The sequence below is a fragment of the Camellia sinensis genome, chromosome 9 (assembly GCF_055761805.1).
Source record: "Camellia sinensis isolate YWXY chromosome 9, ASM5576180v1, whole genome shotgun sequence".
In the NCBI taxonomy this organism is placed as follows: Eukaryota; Viridiplantae; Streptophyta; class Magnoliopsida; order Ericales; family Theaceae; genus Camellia; species Camellia sinensis.
Genome location: NC_138969.1, coordinates 186,555,254 through 186,576,102, shown reverse-complemented (window position 1 = coordinate 186,576,102; position 20,849 = coordinate 186,555,254). Strand labels below are relative to the sequence as shown.

The window sequence follows — 20,849 nt, the reverse complement described above, 5'->3', positions numbered from 1 at the left end:
ATGCAATGTCTACAACAATCACGACTATCCTCCACCGATAGCCCAAAACAGTTATTTCTAAACTGAAAATAACTATGTCGACAATTCAATAGACAAATAATTCAAATTATCCAACTACGCCACTTAATCAATGAATTCCCCAATTCCATGAATTTAACCATCTTTTCCCAATTCCTTGAATTAATTATACAAATTAATTTAATAATACAACTAGGTTTTTCCCAAAATTTACCAAAGTATCCCCAACATATCAAAATACCAAAGCTTAGAACAAAACCTATAAAATGGAGTAGGAAATCCCTACCTCGAAGACAACAACTCAAAAGGTGAAGACAGAGATGAGTGCCCAAATACCAATGTGCTCCAACTCGCCAAATGTTCAGATTAAATGAAAGCCCTCAACTCACTCTATCTTTTAATGAAGGATCTAGGGTAGAAACACACCCTAAGTGGATCAAATCTAAGAGAGAAGGTGAATAGGGAGAGAGAGAAGTCGGACCTAGGGTTTGGAATCAAAAAGAATATGAAAAAGACTGATCAAAACCCGCTGTTGCGTATATAAACTGGACAGGCTCGCTCGAGCGAAGACTTGGTCGCTCGAGCGACCAGACACAGAGAAACTACGCTCGAGCCAAGGAAGCCTTGCTCGAGCCAACAAGCCAAAAGCTCGCTCGAGCGAAAGAAAGCTCGATCGAGCGAAGAACTCAAACCCTCAGGTCTGTAACCAGACACACGCTCGAGCGAAGGAACAATTGCTCGAGCGAAGAACGAACTAACTCGCTCGAGCGAAGAAAAGCTCGCTCGAGCCAAGAATGCAAAGCTACAGGTCCAAACCAGACACAAACTCTCGCTCGAGCTACCAAACCCCGGCTCGAGCGAAGAACCAAAAACAATAGCTCGCTCGAGCGACAAACTCCTCGCTCGAGCGAAGATCCAAAATACTGGACAGCAACACTTGATTTCTAAACCCAACCAACCTGAAACAAACCTGCCCAACACATCCTATAATTCCAAATGAGAAATAAGGGACAACAACAACCATTATTCAATGACAGAATCTACAGAACCTAAGTCCGGATACAATAATCAAATGGGAGAAGGCCGGGGTCGCTATAGGTTGGCTTGGAGATGGAGTAGAATGGATGTAGGATTTGAGAGGTTTTGAGGGTTGGAGTGTAGAGAGAGAGAGATACAATGTAGGAGGCTTAAACCAAAACTTTCTAACCCCCCAAAAGGGAGCTGGAGGGCCTGGATATATAGGCAAAAGAGGGGGGAATGGAATTCAAGTTTCCCCCCAAAAGTTGGCCCCCCCGGATACAAAATCTGAGGGGAAACAGAGGGCATTTTTGTAAAGTACCTGGAGAGAGGATCATGGCCGGCCGGTTTCCTAGGGTTTAGGTGGCCGGTCGGCCTTCCCCATGGCCGGTCGGCCAAGGGTCAATGAAGGTTAATGGCCGGCCATGCCAAAAAGAGGGCCTCTCATGTGTGCACAACACAACCATGTGGTCAAAAACTGGAGAGAATGAACCAAGAGAGAGAAAAGGCCACTTTTAGGAGGGGTTCAAAAGGGTCACACACAATTACTGGCCGGCCATATGATATTGGTGGCCTCCCAGGTGCGTACAACACAAATATGAGGTTTAGGGCTGGAAAAAGTGGCCTTAGGGTGGTCAACATTAGCTTTCAAGTGAGAAAAACGGGCGACGGAGTGCGATGGAGGAATAAAACTGGTTGTCAGAACAATTACTGGCCTCCCACCCTTCTACGACCTCCTTAGCAGTGAAAATAAGGTCTCCACCAAAAATGAGCCTAAACCGATGCAAAATGAAGGTTCGGGGCTGAAACGCGCAACTCGAGGCCCCGAAAACTGACTGTTAGGCACCGGAAGTGGTGTTCGACCACGAAGTTGGTTTTCGGACCACAGTGTCCTTCAAAATGGAGCAAATAAGATGCATGCCAAAAACCGGAGCAAACAGAGGTGGTTAAGCAGTCCTGAACTGAGGCACACGGCCAACGGCTCCGAAAAATCGAAAACCAGACTCCAAACGGGCAAAATGGCCTACGACCACGAAACGTAGCCTACGGCCACTGAGAGATGATCTACGAGACCTCTCCCTCCCTTCGGGAAGAGAAAACAGAGAAAACAGAGCCTGGTTCGCAGACCGAGGCAAAGCATGAAAGAGTCCGAAAGTCCGGAGGCGAGGCTCGCAGCCGAAACTCTAAAACCTCAGAACGAGGCAATATGCAACATCACCAAGCGCTCAATCGGTGACGTCTGAGTCTTAAGGTCGGTCAAAAATGGGGTGTCTACACCACCTCCTCAGAGATTGCTATTACTCAAGGAAGTTGTGGAAAAATTTGAAAAATGATCAATGGATTAAGGATGGCATTGATAAGCCTCTGGATGTTTGGCTTTCTTTCAATCTTTGTGATAAAACAAAACTTGCAAGTATCAACTGGAACATATGGTTCACTGTCACCCTTTGGTTCATCTGGAAAGGTAGGAATAAAACTGTTTTTGATAATTGTGATGTTCACATTAGTGACAGCTTACGCCTAGTGTTCCAGTATACTCAAGAGATCCATGAGGCTTTCCAATGCCCCCTTAGCTCTGATCATCAAAGAATTAAACTAATCAATTGGTTGCCTCCTTCTACAGGTAATATCAAGCTAAATACTGATGGATGTGTCAAGGATAGTTTGGGAAAAGCTGGTTTTGGAGGACTCTTTAGAGATGCAAAAAGTTCTTGGATTCTAGGATACTCTGGAAAGTTGGATGTAGCAACAAGCCTCGAAGCAGAAATATGGGCTATTTATCGCAGAACAACCATCATTCATGAAAAAGGTTGGAGAAATGTGATAATTGAAACAGACTGTCAAGATGTTGTCAACTTCATCAATGATAGAGCTCATCCAAATTGCCCTTACCATGCTCTTGTGGAAGACATTAAATTCCTTACTTCTTGTATGGACTGCACTATCAAACACATTTTTCGAGAAGCCAATAAGTGCGCAGATGCCCTTGCTCATATGGGAGAAAACCAAGTGGAAGATTTGAAGATCTATGAAGGCCCTCCTATTTTGTTAAGGCCCATTCTTATGGCTGATATGGTTGGAATTGTGTATGAGAGGGATAAACCCTCTCTTTTCTTTTCTTTTTTCTGTTGTTTAACTTTCCTTATTACCTAAAATAAAATTGTTGGTGGTTGCAAAGGTAGGAGAAAAAGACATAAATGAAAATAAAATAAAATAAAATAAAATAAATTTTGAAACTATTTATGTTTACTACTTTTTAAAAAATAAAAATAAAACCAACGAGTTTTTATTTATAATTTTTAGAAAATGATAAATTATAAATATATTTTATGAGATTTGCTTAAAATATAAATTGTCCTATATAATACATCCCATTCCTTCAACTTTAGCGCATAAACAATGACTCATTTTATTAATAAATTATCAAGTTAATTAACAGTTTTTAATGGCATTATAAATATATTTCAATTAACTATTCAAGTAAATTTATTATTGTATAGGAGAGTCGTTGTGAATTTTATTTTTTATGTTAATTCTATTAAAAAAAATTGACAAATATTTATAATTTTAAAAATTATTAAAAATAATTCATATTATAAGCAAATCTCAAAAAAAGGTGTTTGCAATTTACCCAATAGAAAACCATAAATATAAATGCTATCAAGCAAGCTCTTTCATATCTCAATAGACAAATGAAACAAACAGTACATTAAATAATTAACATTTAGTGAAATCATCATATCAAGTGGATCCGTGGCGCAATGGTAGCGCGTCTGACTCCAGATCAGAAGGTTGCGTGTTCGATTCACGTCGGGTTCAATACCCTTTATATGAAGTTGAGTCTTAAATATTTTTTTGTATTTATTTTCCAAAATTAAAATTTCTCAGCTAAGTGATTATTAAAATTTCTTACATTTTGGAAACTATTTTTAAACGAATTTTCAATTGCTTTTATTGAATGTTTTTTCATATTTTAATTAATTTTTTTCTTAAAAAAGTTAGGAACTCATAATTGACCAATAATGAATATGTATGGTGGAAATTAATAGGGGTGGGATTGGACCGGATTGGGGGTAAAATCAGGACCAATTCGTTATTTACTGTTCTTGAAAAATTAGAACTAATCCAATCCGTTTAAATCATGAAACCAATCCGAATCAATCGATTTAAACACGGATTGGATCGGTTTAGGACCACGGATTCACATAATTAAATAACAAATATATATATATATATATATATAACTCTTTAATTTCATAAAAATATAAACATAGCGCTATATTAGTTCCATAATAGCAACATGTCTTTCTATAATAGCGACATATTGTTCTAGAATTTAAACAATCATAAGAAAATTGGTTTCATCATAAATATTTAGACCATTACAAATTAAAACTAAAAACTAACAAACAAAAGGAATAAAAGAAGATATTATGAGGGTTTAGGTTTGAATTTAGGTTTTATATGGAAGAAGAGAAGATACTATGGGAGAGGATGTATAATAAAAATATAGACTATTTGTATACGGTTCGGATCGGTTCCAATCCGGAACCGTGGGGTTCAATCCGGAACCAATCCGTGGACTATGAATTTTTAATTGTTTAATCCAGAACCGAACCACGGATTCAAAAAACTAATCCAAACCTATCGGATTGGATTGGACTGGACTGGATCGGATTACGGATTTCACGGATTCCTTGCTCAGCCCTAGAAATTAAATTGATAAAGTTTAAAATTCTTGAATGAAATGAATTTGCACATTGATTCTTATTTCTTAATAGGGTAAATTACAAACACACCCTCTCAGGTTTACTTAAACTACAAATTACCTTCTGTGATTTAAGAAATTACATTATACCCCTGAAGGTTTCTAATTTAATAACAAATAGGTCATTTTATTAATAAATCATCAAGCTAATTAATAATTTTTAATAATATTAAAATTTTATTCAATTAATAATTCAAATAATTTTATTATTGTATGGGTGAACAGTTAGAAATTTCACTTTTCAATTAATTCTGTTAAATAAAAAATTATGATAGGGAGGTATTTGTAATTTTCCAAACTACATGGGACAATTTGTATTTTAAGTAAATTTCAAAGGGTGTATTTGTAATTTACCCTTCTTAATAAATTATGGATAAATAATTAGGGTAAATTACAAATACACTCTCTGAAATTTGATTAAAATACGAATCGCTCCCTATGATTTTGAAAATTACATTTCCCTGAGGTTTCTAATTTCATAACAAATCGCCATTTTTATTAATAAATCATTAAGTCAATTAACAGTTTTTAATGATATTAAAAATTTGTTTCAATTAATAATTTAGGTAATTTTGTTATTGTATAGGAGAACAATTATGATTTTCATTTTTTTAGTTAATTCTGTTAAATAAAAAATTCTAATAAGAGGGTATTTGTAATTTTTCAAATCACATGAGGCAATCTTTATTTTAAGCAAACTTCAAGAGATGTATTTGTAATTTACTTAAATAATTATCTAAAAATTAAAAAAAAATTATTTAAAATATTTAAAAAATTCACTAAAAACAAACAAAATCAGAACAAAAATGCACACCGATTTTTGTTTGAATTTTAATTTATTTTTAGTATTTTTTAAAAATATTAATTAAAATATTAAAAATTAACAAAAACTCATATAAAATAATTTTTGAAAAATCAAATCAAACAGACACCGTTGGCCAAAAAATTCTTCAAATTATAAAATCATTCTCTATTTTATTTTATTTATTATTTTTTTTTTGGCACATGTGGTTAGAAAGAGTTAAAAAATTAATTCTCAACCACCGTTGAACATATAGGGTGTGTTTGGTAATGTTTACGTTTTCAGTTTATATTTACAAAAATTTTATAAACTGGTTTTTGTTTATTTTTAGAAAAACATAAACTACAAACGCGTTTGGTAATTAACAAAATGTTTAAAAAAAATTTAAAATATAAAAAAGAGCGAGAAATGGCGAGTAGTGGCAAGTGGCGGCGGAAGACGGTGGTGGAAAATGGTGACGGTGGGTGGGTGATGGTGACGGGTGGTAGCGAGTGGGTAGTGGTGGTGGTGGCGGGTGGTGGGTGGTGGTGGCAGGTGGGTGGTGGTGGCGGGTAGGTGGCGGGTGGTGGTGGTGAGTGGATGGGTGACGGTGGCAGGTGGTGGGTGGTAGCGAGTGGGTGGTGGTGGGTGGCGGATAGCGGGTGGTAGCGGGTGGTGGTAGGTGGTGGCGGGTGGTGATGGTGGGCGGGTGACGGTGGTGGGTGGTAACGAGTGGGTGGTGGTGGTGGTGGTGATGGTGGCGGATGATGGTGGCAGGTGGGTGGCGGATGGTGGCGGGTGGTGATGGTGGGTGGGTGGGCGACGGTAGCGGGTGGTGGTGGTAGGTGAGTGGCGGATGGCGGGTGGTAGTGGTGGGTGGTGGCGGGTAGGTATCGGATGGTGGTGGTGGTGGTGGTGGCGGGGTGGGTGGGTGACGGTGGCGGGTGGTAGGTGGTAACTAGTGGGTGGTGGTGGCAGGTGGGTGGCGAGTGGGTGGTGGGTGATGGTGGTGGTGGCGTGTGAGTGGCAAGTGGCTGGTGGTGGTGGTGGTGGTGGGTGGGTGGCTGGTGGTGGCAGGTGGTGGTGGAGGGCGGTGGATGGTAGTGGCGAGTGGTGGGTGGTGGCGAGTGGATGGCAGGTGGGTGGTGGGTGGTGGGTAGTGGTAGTGGTGGTGGTGGTGGTGGTGGTGGCGGTGGGTGGTGGTGGCGGCGGAAGACGGTGGTGGAAAATGGTGGCGGGTGGTGGCTAGTCTTAGGTGGTAAAAAAAAAAAAACTGAAAACTCAAAATGGAAACACATTTTTTGTGTTTTCATTTTTTGGCCAAATTTATAAACTAAGACCACTGATTTATAAATCAAAAATTTTACCAAACAAGTTTTTATTTGAATTTTTAAAATTTTTGTAAATATAAACAGAAAACTGAAAACGTAAGTGTTACCAAACGGCACCATAGTATTGGCAGAAGCAAAAATTACTCTGACAATAAAAACTCACCAGTGTCACTTCTCATGCCTCTGAGAGCATCTTTATCAGACTACTTAAATTTTATTTAAAAATATTATTTTTTATTTTAAAAATTATTTTTTCATCAATTTCTCTCAACAAATTCTCTATTCTTTCTCTATTATATTAAACTAATATTTTTAATTACTTTTAAATTAAATATTTTTTTAATAATAAAATAATAAAAACACGTGCAACACCATGGCAGGAAGTAGAGAAAAACAAATAGGGGTGAACGATCTGGCACTCGATTGGTCAAGTTAATTTTAAACATTTTCTTTTTTTAGCTCCAAGGCACTCACGGAACATTCGGGGATGTCCATGGGACGTTTGGGAGGACATCCTTCAACGAAATAAAATAAGAATTTATCAAATATGAGGGAGGTACAGTGACTCCTTACAAATAAAGAGTCACTCTAGCAACACTTATATTTAGAGAGTTGGATAAGAAAATTACTTAGAGGTGTATTTTGACAAAAAAAACTCCTTATTTTAGCTAGGAAAGTAATATAAGGGAAAAGATGAAGATGCTCTAAGCTCTCTCTTTTTCATAAAATAAAATAAAATAAAAAACAGCGCTAGACTACATGGTTATTTTGCAAACTAATTATTAGTTAGTTTTTTTGAATTTTTTTAACAAAAAAGCATATGAAAAGATAGATAGAAGAATTGGCTTTTGGTAGCAATTTTTTTTATTTGTTATTTTAGGTGGTTTCCAAACTTAGGAAAATCAAATTTTGAGTTATTAATTCTTATTTATTTATTTTTAGTGAATTTTTTTAATATTTCAATTAATTTTTTAAACTTTTTATTTATATCTAATCTAAATATACTTAAAAGCTAAAATATTTGTGAAGAAATTTTTAAAAAATTCAATAAATACAAAAAAAAAAACTAAAATGTTTTTTTTGGTTTTTATTTTGTATTTTATAGTCTTTATTGAATTTTTTAAAGATTTATTAACAAATATTTATATATAAATTAGATATATCTAAAAAATTATAAATTAGATATATCTAAAAAATAAAAAATAATAATTGGAAAATTTAAAAATTCCTCTAAAAATAAAAAATAATAAAAATGAAAATCTTAAAATTTGATTTTGAGAAGTGGGTGAGCAAAGAGATTCTACAAGAGTTCAATCTCTCTCTAAAACCCTTATTTTTTGCAGAACCATTTCTATTCACATATTCTCTCTTTAGCTCTCTGAATCATGGCTTTTCTCTCAAAGCTTCGTCTAACCTCAATCCAACGACGAAACTTTTCATCAATCCTAAACCCTAACTCCAACACTCCTCTCTCAAGCAAAGACAAGTCTCGAGCCGCTCTCTCTCTCCTCAAATCCGAGAAAAACCCAGAACGTATCCTCGACATCTGCCGCGCCGCTTCTCTCACTCCCGACTCTCACCTCGATCGAATCGCCTTCTCAGTCGCCATTTCCAAGCTCTCCGACTCCAATTACTTCGAGGGTATTCGCTCTTTTCTCGAAGAACTCAAGTCTCGTCCCGATCTCCGAACCGAGAAATTCATCTCCCATTCCATCGTTCTATATGGTCAGGCTGGTATGCTCGATAATGCACGCCAAACGTTCGAGAAAATGCACGACTTGGGCATCGATCGGACCGCGAAATCTCTCAATGCCCTTCTTTTTTCTTGCATTGTTGCGAAGAATTATGGTGAGGTAAACCGTATTTTTCTTGAATTTCCTAAAAAGTATGGAATTGAGCCGAATCTTGATACTTTCAATGCTGTTATTAAGGCTTTTTGTGAGTCGGGTTCGTCGAGTTCTGTGTTTTCGATATTAGCTGAGATGGATAGGAAGCATTGTAAGCCTAATTCGACGTCTTTCGGGACTTTGATTGCTGGGTTTTATAAGGAAGAGAAGTATGATGATGTTGGGAAGGTTTTGGATTTGATGAAGAAGAAGTATGATTTGAGTCCAGGGATTAGTATATATAATATTAGGATTCAGAGTTTGTGTAAACTTAAGAAATCTGTGGAAGCTAAGGCTTTGCTTGATGGGATGTTGTCGAGGGGGATGAAGCCGAATTCGGTTACGTATTGTCATTTGATTCATGGGTTTTGTAAGGAAGGGAATTTGGATGAAGCAATGAAGTTGTTTAAGAAAATGGTTAATAATAGTGGGTGTAAACCGGACAGTGATTGTTACTTCACTCTGGTTTACTTCCTATGCCAAGGTGGGGATTTTGAAAATGCTTTGCAGATTTGTAAGGAGAGTATGGCGAAGGGTTGGATTCCTAATTTTGGAACCATGAAGTCGCTTGTGAATGGGCTTGCAAGCATTTCAAAGGTTGACGAGGCACGGGAACTCGTTGGGCAGATGAAGGAGAAATTCTCGAAACAAGCTGACATGTGGGCTCAAGTAGAAGAGGGTTTGCCTAAGTAGGGAAGACAAACCTTGAAACATGGTATGCCGCAGTTTCTGTTACGGAGGACCATGGGAATAAAATTGAAAATTAGGTGGATATTTTCTAGAAAGTGGCATCTATAGAGAGATTCCCATCTTTCATTTCATTTGTTGAACTATCTGAAATTGTGTTGTTGCTAAAATTTTCAAAATGAAGATGCTGTTTTAGTTGGATTCTGTTATTTTTGAAGTATTTCCTCATTCATTTATTGTTTTGGCCTGATTTGTTGTACTAAAAGTAATTTCTGGTCAAAAAATCACATTCTTCCTTAATTTCTTATGTTTTTGCCTACCCTTTACACATTTGCGTGTGTATAAATTACCGGCTAGTGTTTATCTTGTTACATAAAGAAAAGCATGTGTCTATATATTTGTTGCCGATTGAAATCAATGTTTTTCTTTTGATAATTGAAATCAATGTTGAAAGAACGGCTATTAGACCAGCGATGTTGTATAGGACGGAGTGTTGGGCAACCAAGAAATAACATGTAGATAAGATGAATGTTGTTGAGATGAATATGCTAAGGTGGATGTGTGACAAGGCTAGATAAGACAAATTTAGAAATGAGTGAATTCGGAAATGGGTAGGAGTAGCACCGATAGAAGATAAGTTGAGAGAGAATGATTGAGATGGTTTGGTCATATTCAACGGAGACCAACAGAGGCAGTAGTGAAGAGATGCGGTGCAGTGACGGTAGATGAAAGTGTTAGGAGACTAGAAAGGCTTAGATTAACGTTGGTTAACGTTGTAAATAGAGATATGAATCTACTTAATTTAACTAACGAAATAGCCTTTGATAGAGCCGTGTAGAGAAAAATGATTCATGTAGCCGACCCCGTTTGATGGGACTTAAGGCTTAGTTTAGTTTGGTTTGGTAATTGAAATCAATGTTTATTATGATGACTTCAGTTTTACAAGTGTCTTCTTGCATTCGAGTTCTCAATCTTTTGTCTAAAGCTGGAAACACAAGGACATAATTTCATTGTCTGCTTTCCCAAACTTCCTTAATCTTGTGGCAAAATCAAGAGTATGTGCTGCATAATATGTTTGACAATGGCTCATCTTGAATATCTATTTAATAAATAAGCTGTTCAACTTAAAAGTAATTTAGGCATCGTCCCTCCTATTGTTGGACATACTTCTTTTATGCTTGGGCGTTGGAGACTCATGTTGTATCTGGTACACTGTTACTTTGAATCATCTGACATAGGTCTTGCAATGAATTTATCTAAGAATTGTGTGTCTCAACTGTCACACATATTTTATAAACTAGGATGATCCGGTACGTGACAATTAAAGGTCCATAGAGGAGCTTAAAAACTGCGTTGTTAGTAGGTAATTGTGGTTTCCTTGGTTGACTCTTTTTTTGTTTGTTGATTGGCTTCCTTGGTTGACTTGTTTAAGAAAACTAGTTGGATTTTGGTAAAGCTTGAATGACCTCTTGTGTGAAAAAGGGTGTATGCTTGTTTTAGGATTTCTTTTTGTTTTCAACTTTTTTTACTGATAATTTGAATAGATGTTTGTTAATGACTGGAGTAACATCATGCATTTTTATTTGATGTGCTGTTTTTGCTAACAGAATGTACACAAGTTGATACAAGTGAAGTATCCTAAAGAACTTTTTCTTGGGTAGAATAGATCTCTCTTTGTGCTATTTTAGCACAGCAAAAATACACTTTATACAGATTTGTTATAAGTTGTTTCAATAGTGTCTAATTTTATTTATTTATTTTTGCATTATAATATTTTAATATTACTACACTGATGGAGATGTTAACCCATTCATTGTTCTCTAACTCAAATTGCTGGAGCATGATTGAATCTCTTTTTTCTGGTGATTAAATATCGCTTTTCTTGCTTGAATTCCATTTTCAATTATCCCATTTTTCAAATAATTTCCATCTCTACACTCTGTCATGAAAATAAAGAAAAAGAAAAAAAACTACCACTTGAAAATGAGTAAAATAAGATAACTAAAATTCTTTGAAGCATCAACTGTAAAAGAATATAACAAAAAATAAAAGAAAAGAAGACTTTCATTTCACAAGTAGAAAGACACTTTTATTGTATTCATCATATATCTTCTATTTATTTGCATTGTTGATGGCATTGAGCTACAAGATAGGGTTCAAGTTCCTAATCACAAACCCTCTCAACACCAATAGAATCTCTCTCATATTTGTTCTGATTTCTGAATGATCTTTACAACCTTGGATTTGTTCGGCGAGATTGCCCATCTTAGCATTTCCACAAGTTTTTTCATGGCTTCGGAAAGTGCTAGAGAGAATTCTCTTTTGCATTGAAGGATTTAAAAGTTTAAAAAAAATTGAAAAATCTAATTTTTTTTTTTATTATTTATCAAAGACATTTATTTTCATGAGTGTAGAACCTAAAAGTTGTACATCCAATTAATAATAATGGACTAAATGAATATATAGCTCTAACATAGTTGACAGTTGAGATTAAATAAATTTAATGATTATGAGAAGTTGTTCCACAATCAATTTCTCTAGTAATTGGACATAATATAATGCCAAAACATTACTTTTTAGTAATATTGGTGAGTTACTATAAAGGCTACTGTTGTCAAATTATACCAGCTTTACTAAAAAAAATTTCCCTAGCGACCTGTCAAAAAAAATAAAAATAAAAAACATTATTGAGTCAACTCAACTCACCCGAGAGGGTATTTGGATTGTATGGTTTGAATGTGAAATATCTTGAACAAAAAAATGCTTCCAATATGCCAAATGACAATTGTAAACAATATTGTCAGAATATGACACTATGACAATTAGTAGAGTTACTCTAATGGTGCAAATGTCATTTTGACACATCTAAACTATTATTTACCTTTATCAATTGCAAGTCTTATATCTAGACCATTGGATCAAAATCCTTTTTAAGGTAAACTTGGTATGGATGATATTGCCCATGAGTTAAGCCCAATGACCCAAAATTTGGTCCTACTCTTGGACTTTTTTATTTTTCTTTATATTTTTTTGTTATTTTCTATTAGGCTCGTGGAGTAGACTAGTGTCAGACCGAGTTTCAACACTAGGCCCATGTCCAACTCAAGCCTTATTCAGGCTAGGCCAATCTAACAGAGGTACGCGCTTAGATTGGCCAAGCTTGAGCCGTGCAGTGAGCCTTCGGGCCAACAGTGATGACTCTTAAAAAAATGTCTATATTTAAGTACCCCATTCATCAACTCCATATACTTGGCTCAATATTTCTACCTAGAGAGAGGGATATGTATACACAAAAGAGGGTGGGGAGTTTACTATCTTGTGCCTTGTGTAGCAACTGGCAAGGTCTAAATGAGGATGCTATTCCTGGCCAACCACTGCATTGTACCACTGGCTAAATTGTTTTATTATTATTATTATTATTATTATTGTTTTTAATTGTGTAGCAAAAAGCTAGTTATCGTCATTATTATTTTAAGCCAAATTTGAAAATTTAACAGAGAGTAGGTTTCTATTTATTGAATGAGATTTATGATGAACAATGATGATATACTCATTTGCCAGCTCATGAGTTTGTTGAAATTGTTGTCACTACATTTTCTGTTACTTGAGAACCTGACATTTAGGTCTTCTGTCTCTCTTTGTCTGTTCCCCCCAAGAAAATTAGCCTAGAAGCAGCTCAACATAGCCAAGAAAATTAATGTCAAAACAAATACAAACACCCCACATTTTACCAGAAAACATTCATTGCTTTGTGTACCCATTTTTCAATTTCCTACTTGGATATGTTTATGTGATACACATATTCGTCTAATACTTTCATTCCAGTTACGAGACTTTTACTAAAGCGGGGTTTAGGAACATTGATTTTAAATTTGTGCCCTAATCATTTGGGCAAGTCTTTAAAGAGTTTGGGAATATATGTTTTCAAAGAAAGGAAAACAAAGGAAGGGAAAGGAGAGGAAGAAGATGAGTCTTTTCTTGTGTTGCAAGGTGGACAGGAGCGGCTCGATCACGTCTTTGAGGGAGAAGAAGAAGAAGGCTCGAAGAGGTGATGATCGAGAGGTACTTGGTACCTTTTTTAAAAACATTTCAATGCATTCAGGTTGGTTGAGAAACAAATTTTTTTTTTTCAAAATTCTGATGTAATTCCTAGTTTTATGCAAACGATGATTGTATTCATGCTAATCCGACTAATTTTCTCTTGAATTTTTATGATAATCTGACAAATAATGCTTTCTTGGATAGATTGTTAATTTGTTTGCTGAAGTTTCAATATCAACTTCTCATCTGCAAGTTTTGGCATGCTTTTGGTGAAAATTATGAACGATAGTCGTTTTCTTTTTTAATCGGATAAAGATAATTTACAAATATCATTAGACTTGCATTAGACTAGATATTCAACTATGTAAAAAAGTCTGACAACGCATCACCAACATACCACAAACTACAATCACACAAGAAAAAATCCGAAACAAATACAAGGGGGAAAGATCACAGGTGGGAAGAGTCGAACTCCTAATCTTCCAGAGATGCCCAGACTTTTAGCCTACGGGCTAGCTTCTGTTAGTATCATTGATTCATACAATTAGTCATCGTGCTTGGTTAAAAAATTGAAGCAAAGTATGCGCGCCCCGCCCATTTGTCGACCCGCAGTACAGGCCAATCGGCCACAAAGGCATGTGTCATTGGTGCAGCCTGCATGAGCCACGTTAAAGGTAGATAGAATCCCTTTTGAAGACGACTTAAATACACGACAAATTTTAGAAACCTCATATATTCTTTTTTTAATTTAGAAAACCCATATGTTTTCCTCCAACATAATGGTTTTGTTGAACTTTGCATATAGTTCTTTGCATAAATATATGACTAAAACTTTGTTTCATACAAATTCTGAGAAATCACGTAGTTGTACAAATGCAGATGAAATTTTCTTTTCTTTTCTTTTCTCTCTTTCATTTTTTTGGTGGGTCAAATATATTTTATTATAAACATTTGTTTTGCTGTCCAACTCGACTTCTGATGATCAATGTGTAGGCACCATCAACCAGAGGAAGCTAGCCAAAGAGATACTCAAACTCGAAAATGCAAAAGTGTCTGCTGAAATTTTCACATTCCGGCAATTGGCAACCGCCACCAACAACTTCAACCCGGAATTGCTTTTGGGTGAAGGAGGTTTTGGGAGGGTGTACAAAGGCAAAATTAGGAACACAAATCAAGTCTGTTTTCCTCTCTATACCCGTAAACAAAATTTCATTTCTTTTCCATCAAAAAGGGCTAAAATATTTCCGTTTCTTAGGAAACCGAAACGAAAAGTTAATGAAATATCGAAACCACAATCTCTACACCGGAACATACCATCAAAACACAATGAAATTCCTCTACAAAAGGTACTGAAACAATGAGTTGTTTCAACACCTATTAAAATATATATAACAATGCTCATTTTTATTTGTCATTTTCATTTTTTTGGTCAAAAATAAAAAATTAAAAAAAAAATTGAAGAGAAAGCGGAGAGATAGAGAGGAGAAGATAAAGACAAGTACGATTAAGCCTATTACTACTAGAATTTTACATTTTTTAAAACTATTTTTTTTTATACTGACAAAAAAATTTCTTGACTAAGTTTTTAATCCTTTTTTAAAATTTTAATGAGCTTCCAATATTCTAATACATCGATAATATGTTCAGTTGTTTAATTACTAACAATATAATTGTTAGAATGAATTGATCAACGAAAACGATTCAGTTCTATTTGCATAATACATGAAACGACATATTTTTTGCCAAAAAAAAAAAAATCTTAATCATATTTAATACTACTATTCCTGATTTAATTCATGATTTGACAATAACGATTAAGAAAATATACATTTACATAGGTTTTAATTTACATTTTCAAACCTTTTTTTAAAATTCTTTTTCTTCATCCCCCTTAGCTTTTGAAACATTTTCAAAACGTTTCGGTTTCCAAATTAACAGAAATAACATATTGAAACGAAATTTTGATCCTTGCTCGGTAGTTGTAATTGTATTGCTTTGATATTACTTTTTCAAAATATTTTTGAAACGTTTCCAAAATGTTTTTGTTTCCAAGTTAATCAAAACAACATATCAAAACGAAATTTTGATTCGTGCTTGGTCTTATTCTTTATTTCATTTCAACTCAGACTGTGGCTGTGAAGCAACTAGACAGGAATGGAGTTCAAGGAAATCGAGAATTCCTCGCAGAGGTTCTGATGTTGAGCTTGGTTAACCACCGGAACCTTGTCAATCTGATCGGTTATTGCACCGATGGCCACCAAAGAATTTTGGTTTATGAATACATGTCCAATGGATCTTTGGAAGATCACCTTCTTGGTAATGTCCCCAAAAAATATTTATGATTTTTTTAACATCATATTTTAATTTGCTTATGCCCCTTATTTTGCATCCATTCTAGTTTGTTTATCCTTTGAAAATGAGTAAATTGTCTGCATTTAACATTAATAAGTTCATAAAATATGATATTACTTATTGATATGAATTATCTTTTCATTTACATGATTTTTTTTTTCATTTTTCAACTAATTATATGAACTTACATTTTCAATTATGAAATTTGTCAAAAATAAACTTTGTAGTAGGATAAAATATGATTTTCTAACAAATTACGCACACATATTTATTGAGAAAAACATTGTTTATCATAAAATGTTTTCAAATACTTAGCTTCACTAATTAAAAACATGTAATAATATTATATAACAGACAAAAATATTTTCTTATCTAATGCGTTTTTGTCCTCCAAAGTTGCAATCTTGGATTAGTCCTGACACTGACTACATCTTTTGCTCTTCAGAGTTGACCCCAGACAAGAAATCACTCAATTGGATTACTCGAATGAAGATAGCCATAGGGGCAGCTCAAGGACTCGAATACTTACACGATACAGCCAAACCTCCAATCATTTATCGCGATTTTAAAGCATCCAATATATTACTGGATGAGGAATTCAATCCAAAGTTGTCTGATTTCGGACTTGCCAAGTTAGGTCCAACAGGTGACAAACAACATGTGTCTACAAGGGTCATGGGGACTTATGGTTACTGCGCACCAGAGTACGTGAGGACGGGTCAGTTGACAAAAAAGTCTGATGTGTACAGCTTTGGGGTCGTGTTTTTGGAGATAATAACGGGAAGGAGAACTATTGATAACGCGAGACCAATAGGGGAGCAAAACTTGGTTGCTTGGGTATGCTCGACTTTAATCTTCCAACAACCATTATGAATGTCTCTTCTCTTGGAGCCACATACTTGGCACTTTGTTAGTATCACATGAAACTCTGTCATGTGGCCAATATTCTCAAAGCTATACATTTACATTTTTAACAAGCTATATAGGCTAAATATACACAGTACTATATTATTGTCCCTTAACATATCCAAACTTTTCAATTACAGTTATTTTTGCATTTCCCACAATCTTTACATAGTACTATTCTTGTGTCCCTCTTGCAGGCAGAACCACTTTTTAAAGACCTAAACAAGTTCACATTAATGGCTGACCCAAAACTTGAAGGGAAGTATCCTATGAAAGGACTCTACCAAGCTATTGCTATTGCATCCATGTGTCTCCAAGAGGAAGCTAAGACCCGACCGTTGATCAGCGACGTTGTAACTGCCCTCCAATACTTAGCCACGTCATCAACAGATGAAATCGGAATTTCAACAGAAACATAAATTTTTATTTATTTTTTAATTTTTTAATTTTTTTTTTTTTACATATATCATCGGAGTGGTGTGTGTAGTTATGGATATGTATGTAACTTCATATAAACAGACAAGAGTTCAGTATAGTTGGAGCTGAAATTCTTGCTTTTTGATATAATGAGAACCACAATTAGAGGAAATTGTTGTATGCATCAAGAAGAGCTTGGTTTGTTTGCCCAAACAAAGCTTTATGTTCGTTTTGCTAGTTCAAAGTTTCACCTTATAATTCTAAACTGTTTAATCGCGCCTTTAGATTGTTGTATTTCGAAATTCTCATCACATTATACACTTGGGAGTACATTGGAATCAGGGAAAAGGGGATTTTGTGTACAGAGAGGCAGACATGTTTCTTTGGCGGAAGTAGCGGTGGCATTGGTAAAATTTTAGATTGAAAAAAATATTTTCTATCCAAATAAGTTTTATTTCGATTGACCACAAAAAATGTTTGTCTTCATACTGAACGGAAAAAACCGTTTTCTAAACATGGAGACTCTTTAAAGTATTGTTTTGAAAAACCAACTTGAGTTCGGGAAATAAGTTGACAACTACATGCATTTGGGAAATATATATTTTTGAAAGAACTCTTGGCAAAGTATAACCTATTAGCTTAAAGGTTTTCTAAACCAATAAAAAACGTAGAAATTCAGAAAAAATTACCCAGAAACTTACTCAAAAAAAGTGATGTGTGGTTCACATTCAACTCTTATATAATAAGACCTACACTTCAAATAAATCTCAATCACAACTTTTTTTTTTCTAAGTATCTTACAAGATAAATTTTCTGGGTCCGTAACATTGTTGTTTTAGGAAAGCTTTACAAGAGCATTTATCTAGGGCTCATATTTCTTCACTTCAGCTTTAAGGTTCCTATAATGGAACCCTGGAATTCCATTGAACTCATGACTATCTTCAACTTCCACCACGGAGCACATCCTTGGACGAAGCCCATTGCCTCTTCTCTTCTTCCTTCTCCATGTCATGACCAAGAAACCGAAACTAGGCCGCGTACTAGTACCTTTGCTGGAACCCACATCCATTTTGTGTTGTTCTTGAGGCTTTCTTGAGCTTCCATGGCGATCTAATTCAAGCCTGCTGAAATACTCAATTTCCTTCATGACAAGTGATGCCACAGTGCCTCGTGTGCCTACCTCAACCAGGGTGGTTGAACCCATTTTTTCAGGGAATGTTGTGGTTGTGGAGGTGGGTTTATATTGTGTTTTACACTATAGTGGAAGAAATGTTGGAGGCCTTTGGATGAAAAAAAGAGGGGGTTTTAGGTCTTTGGTGGGAGAATTGCTTTCAAGTTTAAAGCATAAATGTGTTCTTTTGGCTAAATAATGTGTTTTTAGACATGCTTTATTCAAAGTGGAAAGGGTGAAATTTTACATAATTGAGCTTTGTGATCATACTTTTATATGCCATAGTCACTCTGACTTCTTGTCCTAAACTTTCTTATGTGCCTCAATCTCTGTGTCCCCCTACTCTAAGCTAAGCTCTTTCTCACATCACAAGTTCGGTGCTAGAGAGATTGATCGTGTGATAAAAAAAATGTTTGAGACAAAAGGATAGATAAGATGAGAACAAGTCTCTTCTTTTATATTAATAGTGGAAATCCTATTTGACTTATTGGATTGATTAAATTGTTCAACCATCTTTCTCATGCATTATAATCAAGACACTTGGCCAATGTTTGATTCACAAAAACATATTAATAATCCCATCAAAATTAGTGTGGTATTCACTATCTAATTGTATTAGTAGGATAAATTATCCCTTTATCCATTGTTTGATTTGCATTAGATTAGTAGGTAAAAGAGTCTTTTTATTTTATTTTCCAGCTCAGGATATATTCACCCTTATCCCATTACTAATAATCCTACAAATTTGTTAGATTAATTATCTATTGGATTAAAATCCTGAAACAGAATTTTAAAACAAACACAAGATTATAGGACTTACAAATTAATAATTTCAATCTCATACCCTAATTCTGACAATTATACGTGCCCCTGATGTCTAATAATCATGATTATTGAAGTGTTGCTACCCCCACCAATTCATTTAGTTAAAAACCATTGATTATCTATGCCCCTAGATGCCAATTCTGTCCTAATCAGATGGTAACATTAGGGCTTTTTAGGTGTGGTGGGCCAGGGCGTTCTTGCTTTTATTTACTACTATTCTCTTTTGCTTTAAATTATTGTTATTATTACTACTTGTTTTTAAAAATGGGGTGATGGAATAATAGCTTTAGTTCAATTAATCTACTTTTATACACACTCTGGTTTCTGGCTTGCAACTGATGACATGCATCATTTTATTCCTCTTCTTTTCTTTACTAAAATGAGGTTTGTTTTTTTTTTAAAGTTCAATCAGTTTTCTTGCTTGAACTGTTCTAGTTTTTAAATATGTCATGCACATATGAAATATCGACAATGCTACGTAACTCAAATTTTGTAGCTCAAAAGTGACTCAAATGACCAAAACGACGTCGTTTTAAGTACAGAACAACATAAAAATGGCCAAAACGACGTCGTTTTGGCCATTTGAGCCACTTTTGAGCCACAAAATTTGAGATCGTTTTGGCCATTTGAGCCACTTTTGAGCCACAAAATTTGAGATACGAGACATTTTCCTATGAAATATATTGATGGAGTTAGCTGGCCTGCCCAATTAGTTGGGGTCATAATACATTGATTTCTCTATGCAGGTAGTATTATTTTTTATTACATTTTATTTTTTTGACAATTGGACTTATTTTCATGTTTAGTGATTTTCTTTCCAAAATCTTTTAAAGAACTAAAAAAAAAATTCACTCAGTTATTTAAGACAAATAAGGCAACTTTAAGCTTATGCAAAAGGGAGTGGAAAGCATACAACATAAATGTGCTTAGTTAATAAGAAGATCAAATTCAATAATTGGCAAATTCACTTTACAACCAATTCCGCTTTACACCTCGACTTTTTAGTTGTTCCAATCAACTCCTTAAACTTTGAATCAAGTTACAATGCTGTTTTGAAAATTTATGAATGGATTAAGATAGTGACTAAAGTGAGATGTCGATAAATGTTCAAGAATACTAAGAGCCAGAGTAGATGGACTAAAGTAAGATTTTGATGAATGTTAAGACTACTAGGTGTAATTAATACTATTAGATTTTGATGAATTTGTAAGACTACCAAGTATAATTAACATTATCACATGATTGTTCTCTGGTAATTTTGGAAACAACATTATACAAATGAATGGACCCAATTGCAACTTGACTTGAAATTTGAGGGGTTAGATGGGACAATTAAAAAGCCAGAGGCAAAGTGAGATTAGATGTAAAATGTAAGAGTGCAAAGTGAAATTTAATATTCATCAATTAAATTTGAGTAGAAAAAGGCATTTCAATTCAAAGAATATCAGAACATTGCAACAGGAAACAAACCAAATCCCCAAACCCATCACAAATTGTACGATTGCTAAATTTGAAAGTGCTGATACATAAAAAAAACACTACCTTGGCTGGAAAAAAAGTGTGGTTTAAATAGAAAGTTGAACAAAACAAAGTCCAACCTTGGTTCCAATACTTTCACAGAATGGCACTATAATCAGCAAATATGATA

General features: G+C 35.0%; 3 protein-coding genes and 1 non-coding gene across 4 annotated transcripts; 3 read left to right on the top strand and 1 right to left on the bottom strand.

Annotated features, from left to right (window-relative positions):
* The first annotated feature begins 3,783 nt into the window (after window positions 1-3,783).
* TRNAG-CCC (transfer RNA glycine (anticodon CCC)) lies at window positions 3,784-3,855 on the top strand. Its single transcript has one exon. It is a non-coding gene; the product is annotated as a tRNA-Trp (tRNA).
* Window positions 3,856-8,184: 4,329 nt separating this feature from the next.
* On the top strand, window positions 8,185-9,698 carry PPR336 (pentatricopeptide repeat 336). The gene has a single exon (XM_028203401.2). It carries the CDS (start codon window positions 8,302-8,304, stop codon window positions 9,493-9,495), a length of 1,194 nt encoding a protein of 397 aa, XP_028059202.2. The 5' UTR covers window positions 8,185-8,301; the 3' UTR covers window positions 9,496-9,698.
* A 2,159-nt stretch (window positions 9,699-11,857) lies between these two features.
* LOC114262935 (putative serine/threonine-protein kinase PBL23) lies at window positions 11,858-17,377 on the top strand. Its single transcript, XM_028203402.2, has 5 exons — window positions 11,858-13,591; window positions 14,524-14,705; window positions 15,657-15,846; window positions 16,328-16,719; window positions 16,986-17,377. Exons 1-5 carry the CDS (start codon window positions 13,408-13,410, stop codon window positions 17,205-17,207), a joined length of 1,170 nt encoding a protein of 389 aa, XP_028059203.2. The 5' UTR covers window positions 11,858-13,407; the 3' UTR covers window positions 17,208-17,377.
* A 690-nt stretch (window positions 17,378-18,067) lies between these two features.
* Window positions 18,068-18,409, bottom strand: LOC114262936 (uncharacterized). The gene has a single exon (XM_028203404.2). It carries the CDS (start codon window positions 18,407-18,409, stop codon window positions 18,068-18,070), a length of 342 nt encoding a protein of 113 aa, XP_028059205.2.
* Window positions 18,410-20,849: the final 2,440 nt, after the last annotated feature.

Excerpts from the sequence above, each read along its gene's own strand:
- PPR336 (XM_028203401.2), top strand. The coding sequence starts at position 8,302 with ATGGCTTTTCTCTCAAAGCTTCGTCTAACCTCAATCCAACGACGAAAC.
- LOC114262935 (XM_028203402.2), top strand. The coding sequence starts at position 13,408 with ATGTTTTCAAAGAAAGGAAAACAAAGGAAGGGAAAGGAGAGGAAGAAG. Across the intron at positions 14,706-15,656 it reads AAATTAGGAACACAAATCAA|ACTGTGGCTGTGAAGCAACT; the intron begins GTCTGTTTTCCT and ends ATTTCAACTCAG. Across the intron at positions 15,847-16,327 it reads TTTGGAAGATCACCTTCTTG|AGTTGACCCCAGACAAGAAA; the intron begins GTAATGTCCCCA and ends TTTGCTCTTCAG.
- LOC114262936 (XM_028203404.2), bottom strand. The coding sequence starts at position 18,409 with ATGGGTTCAACCACCCTGGTTGAGGTAGGCACACGAGGCACTGTGGCA.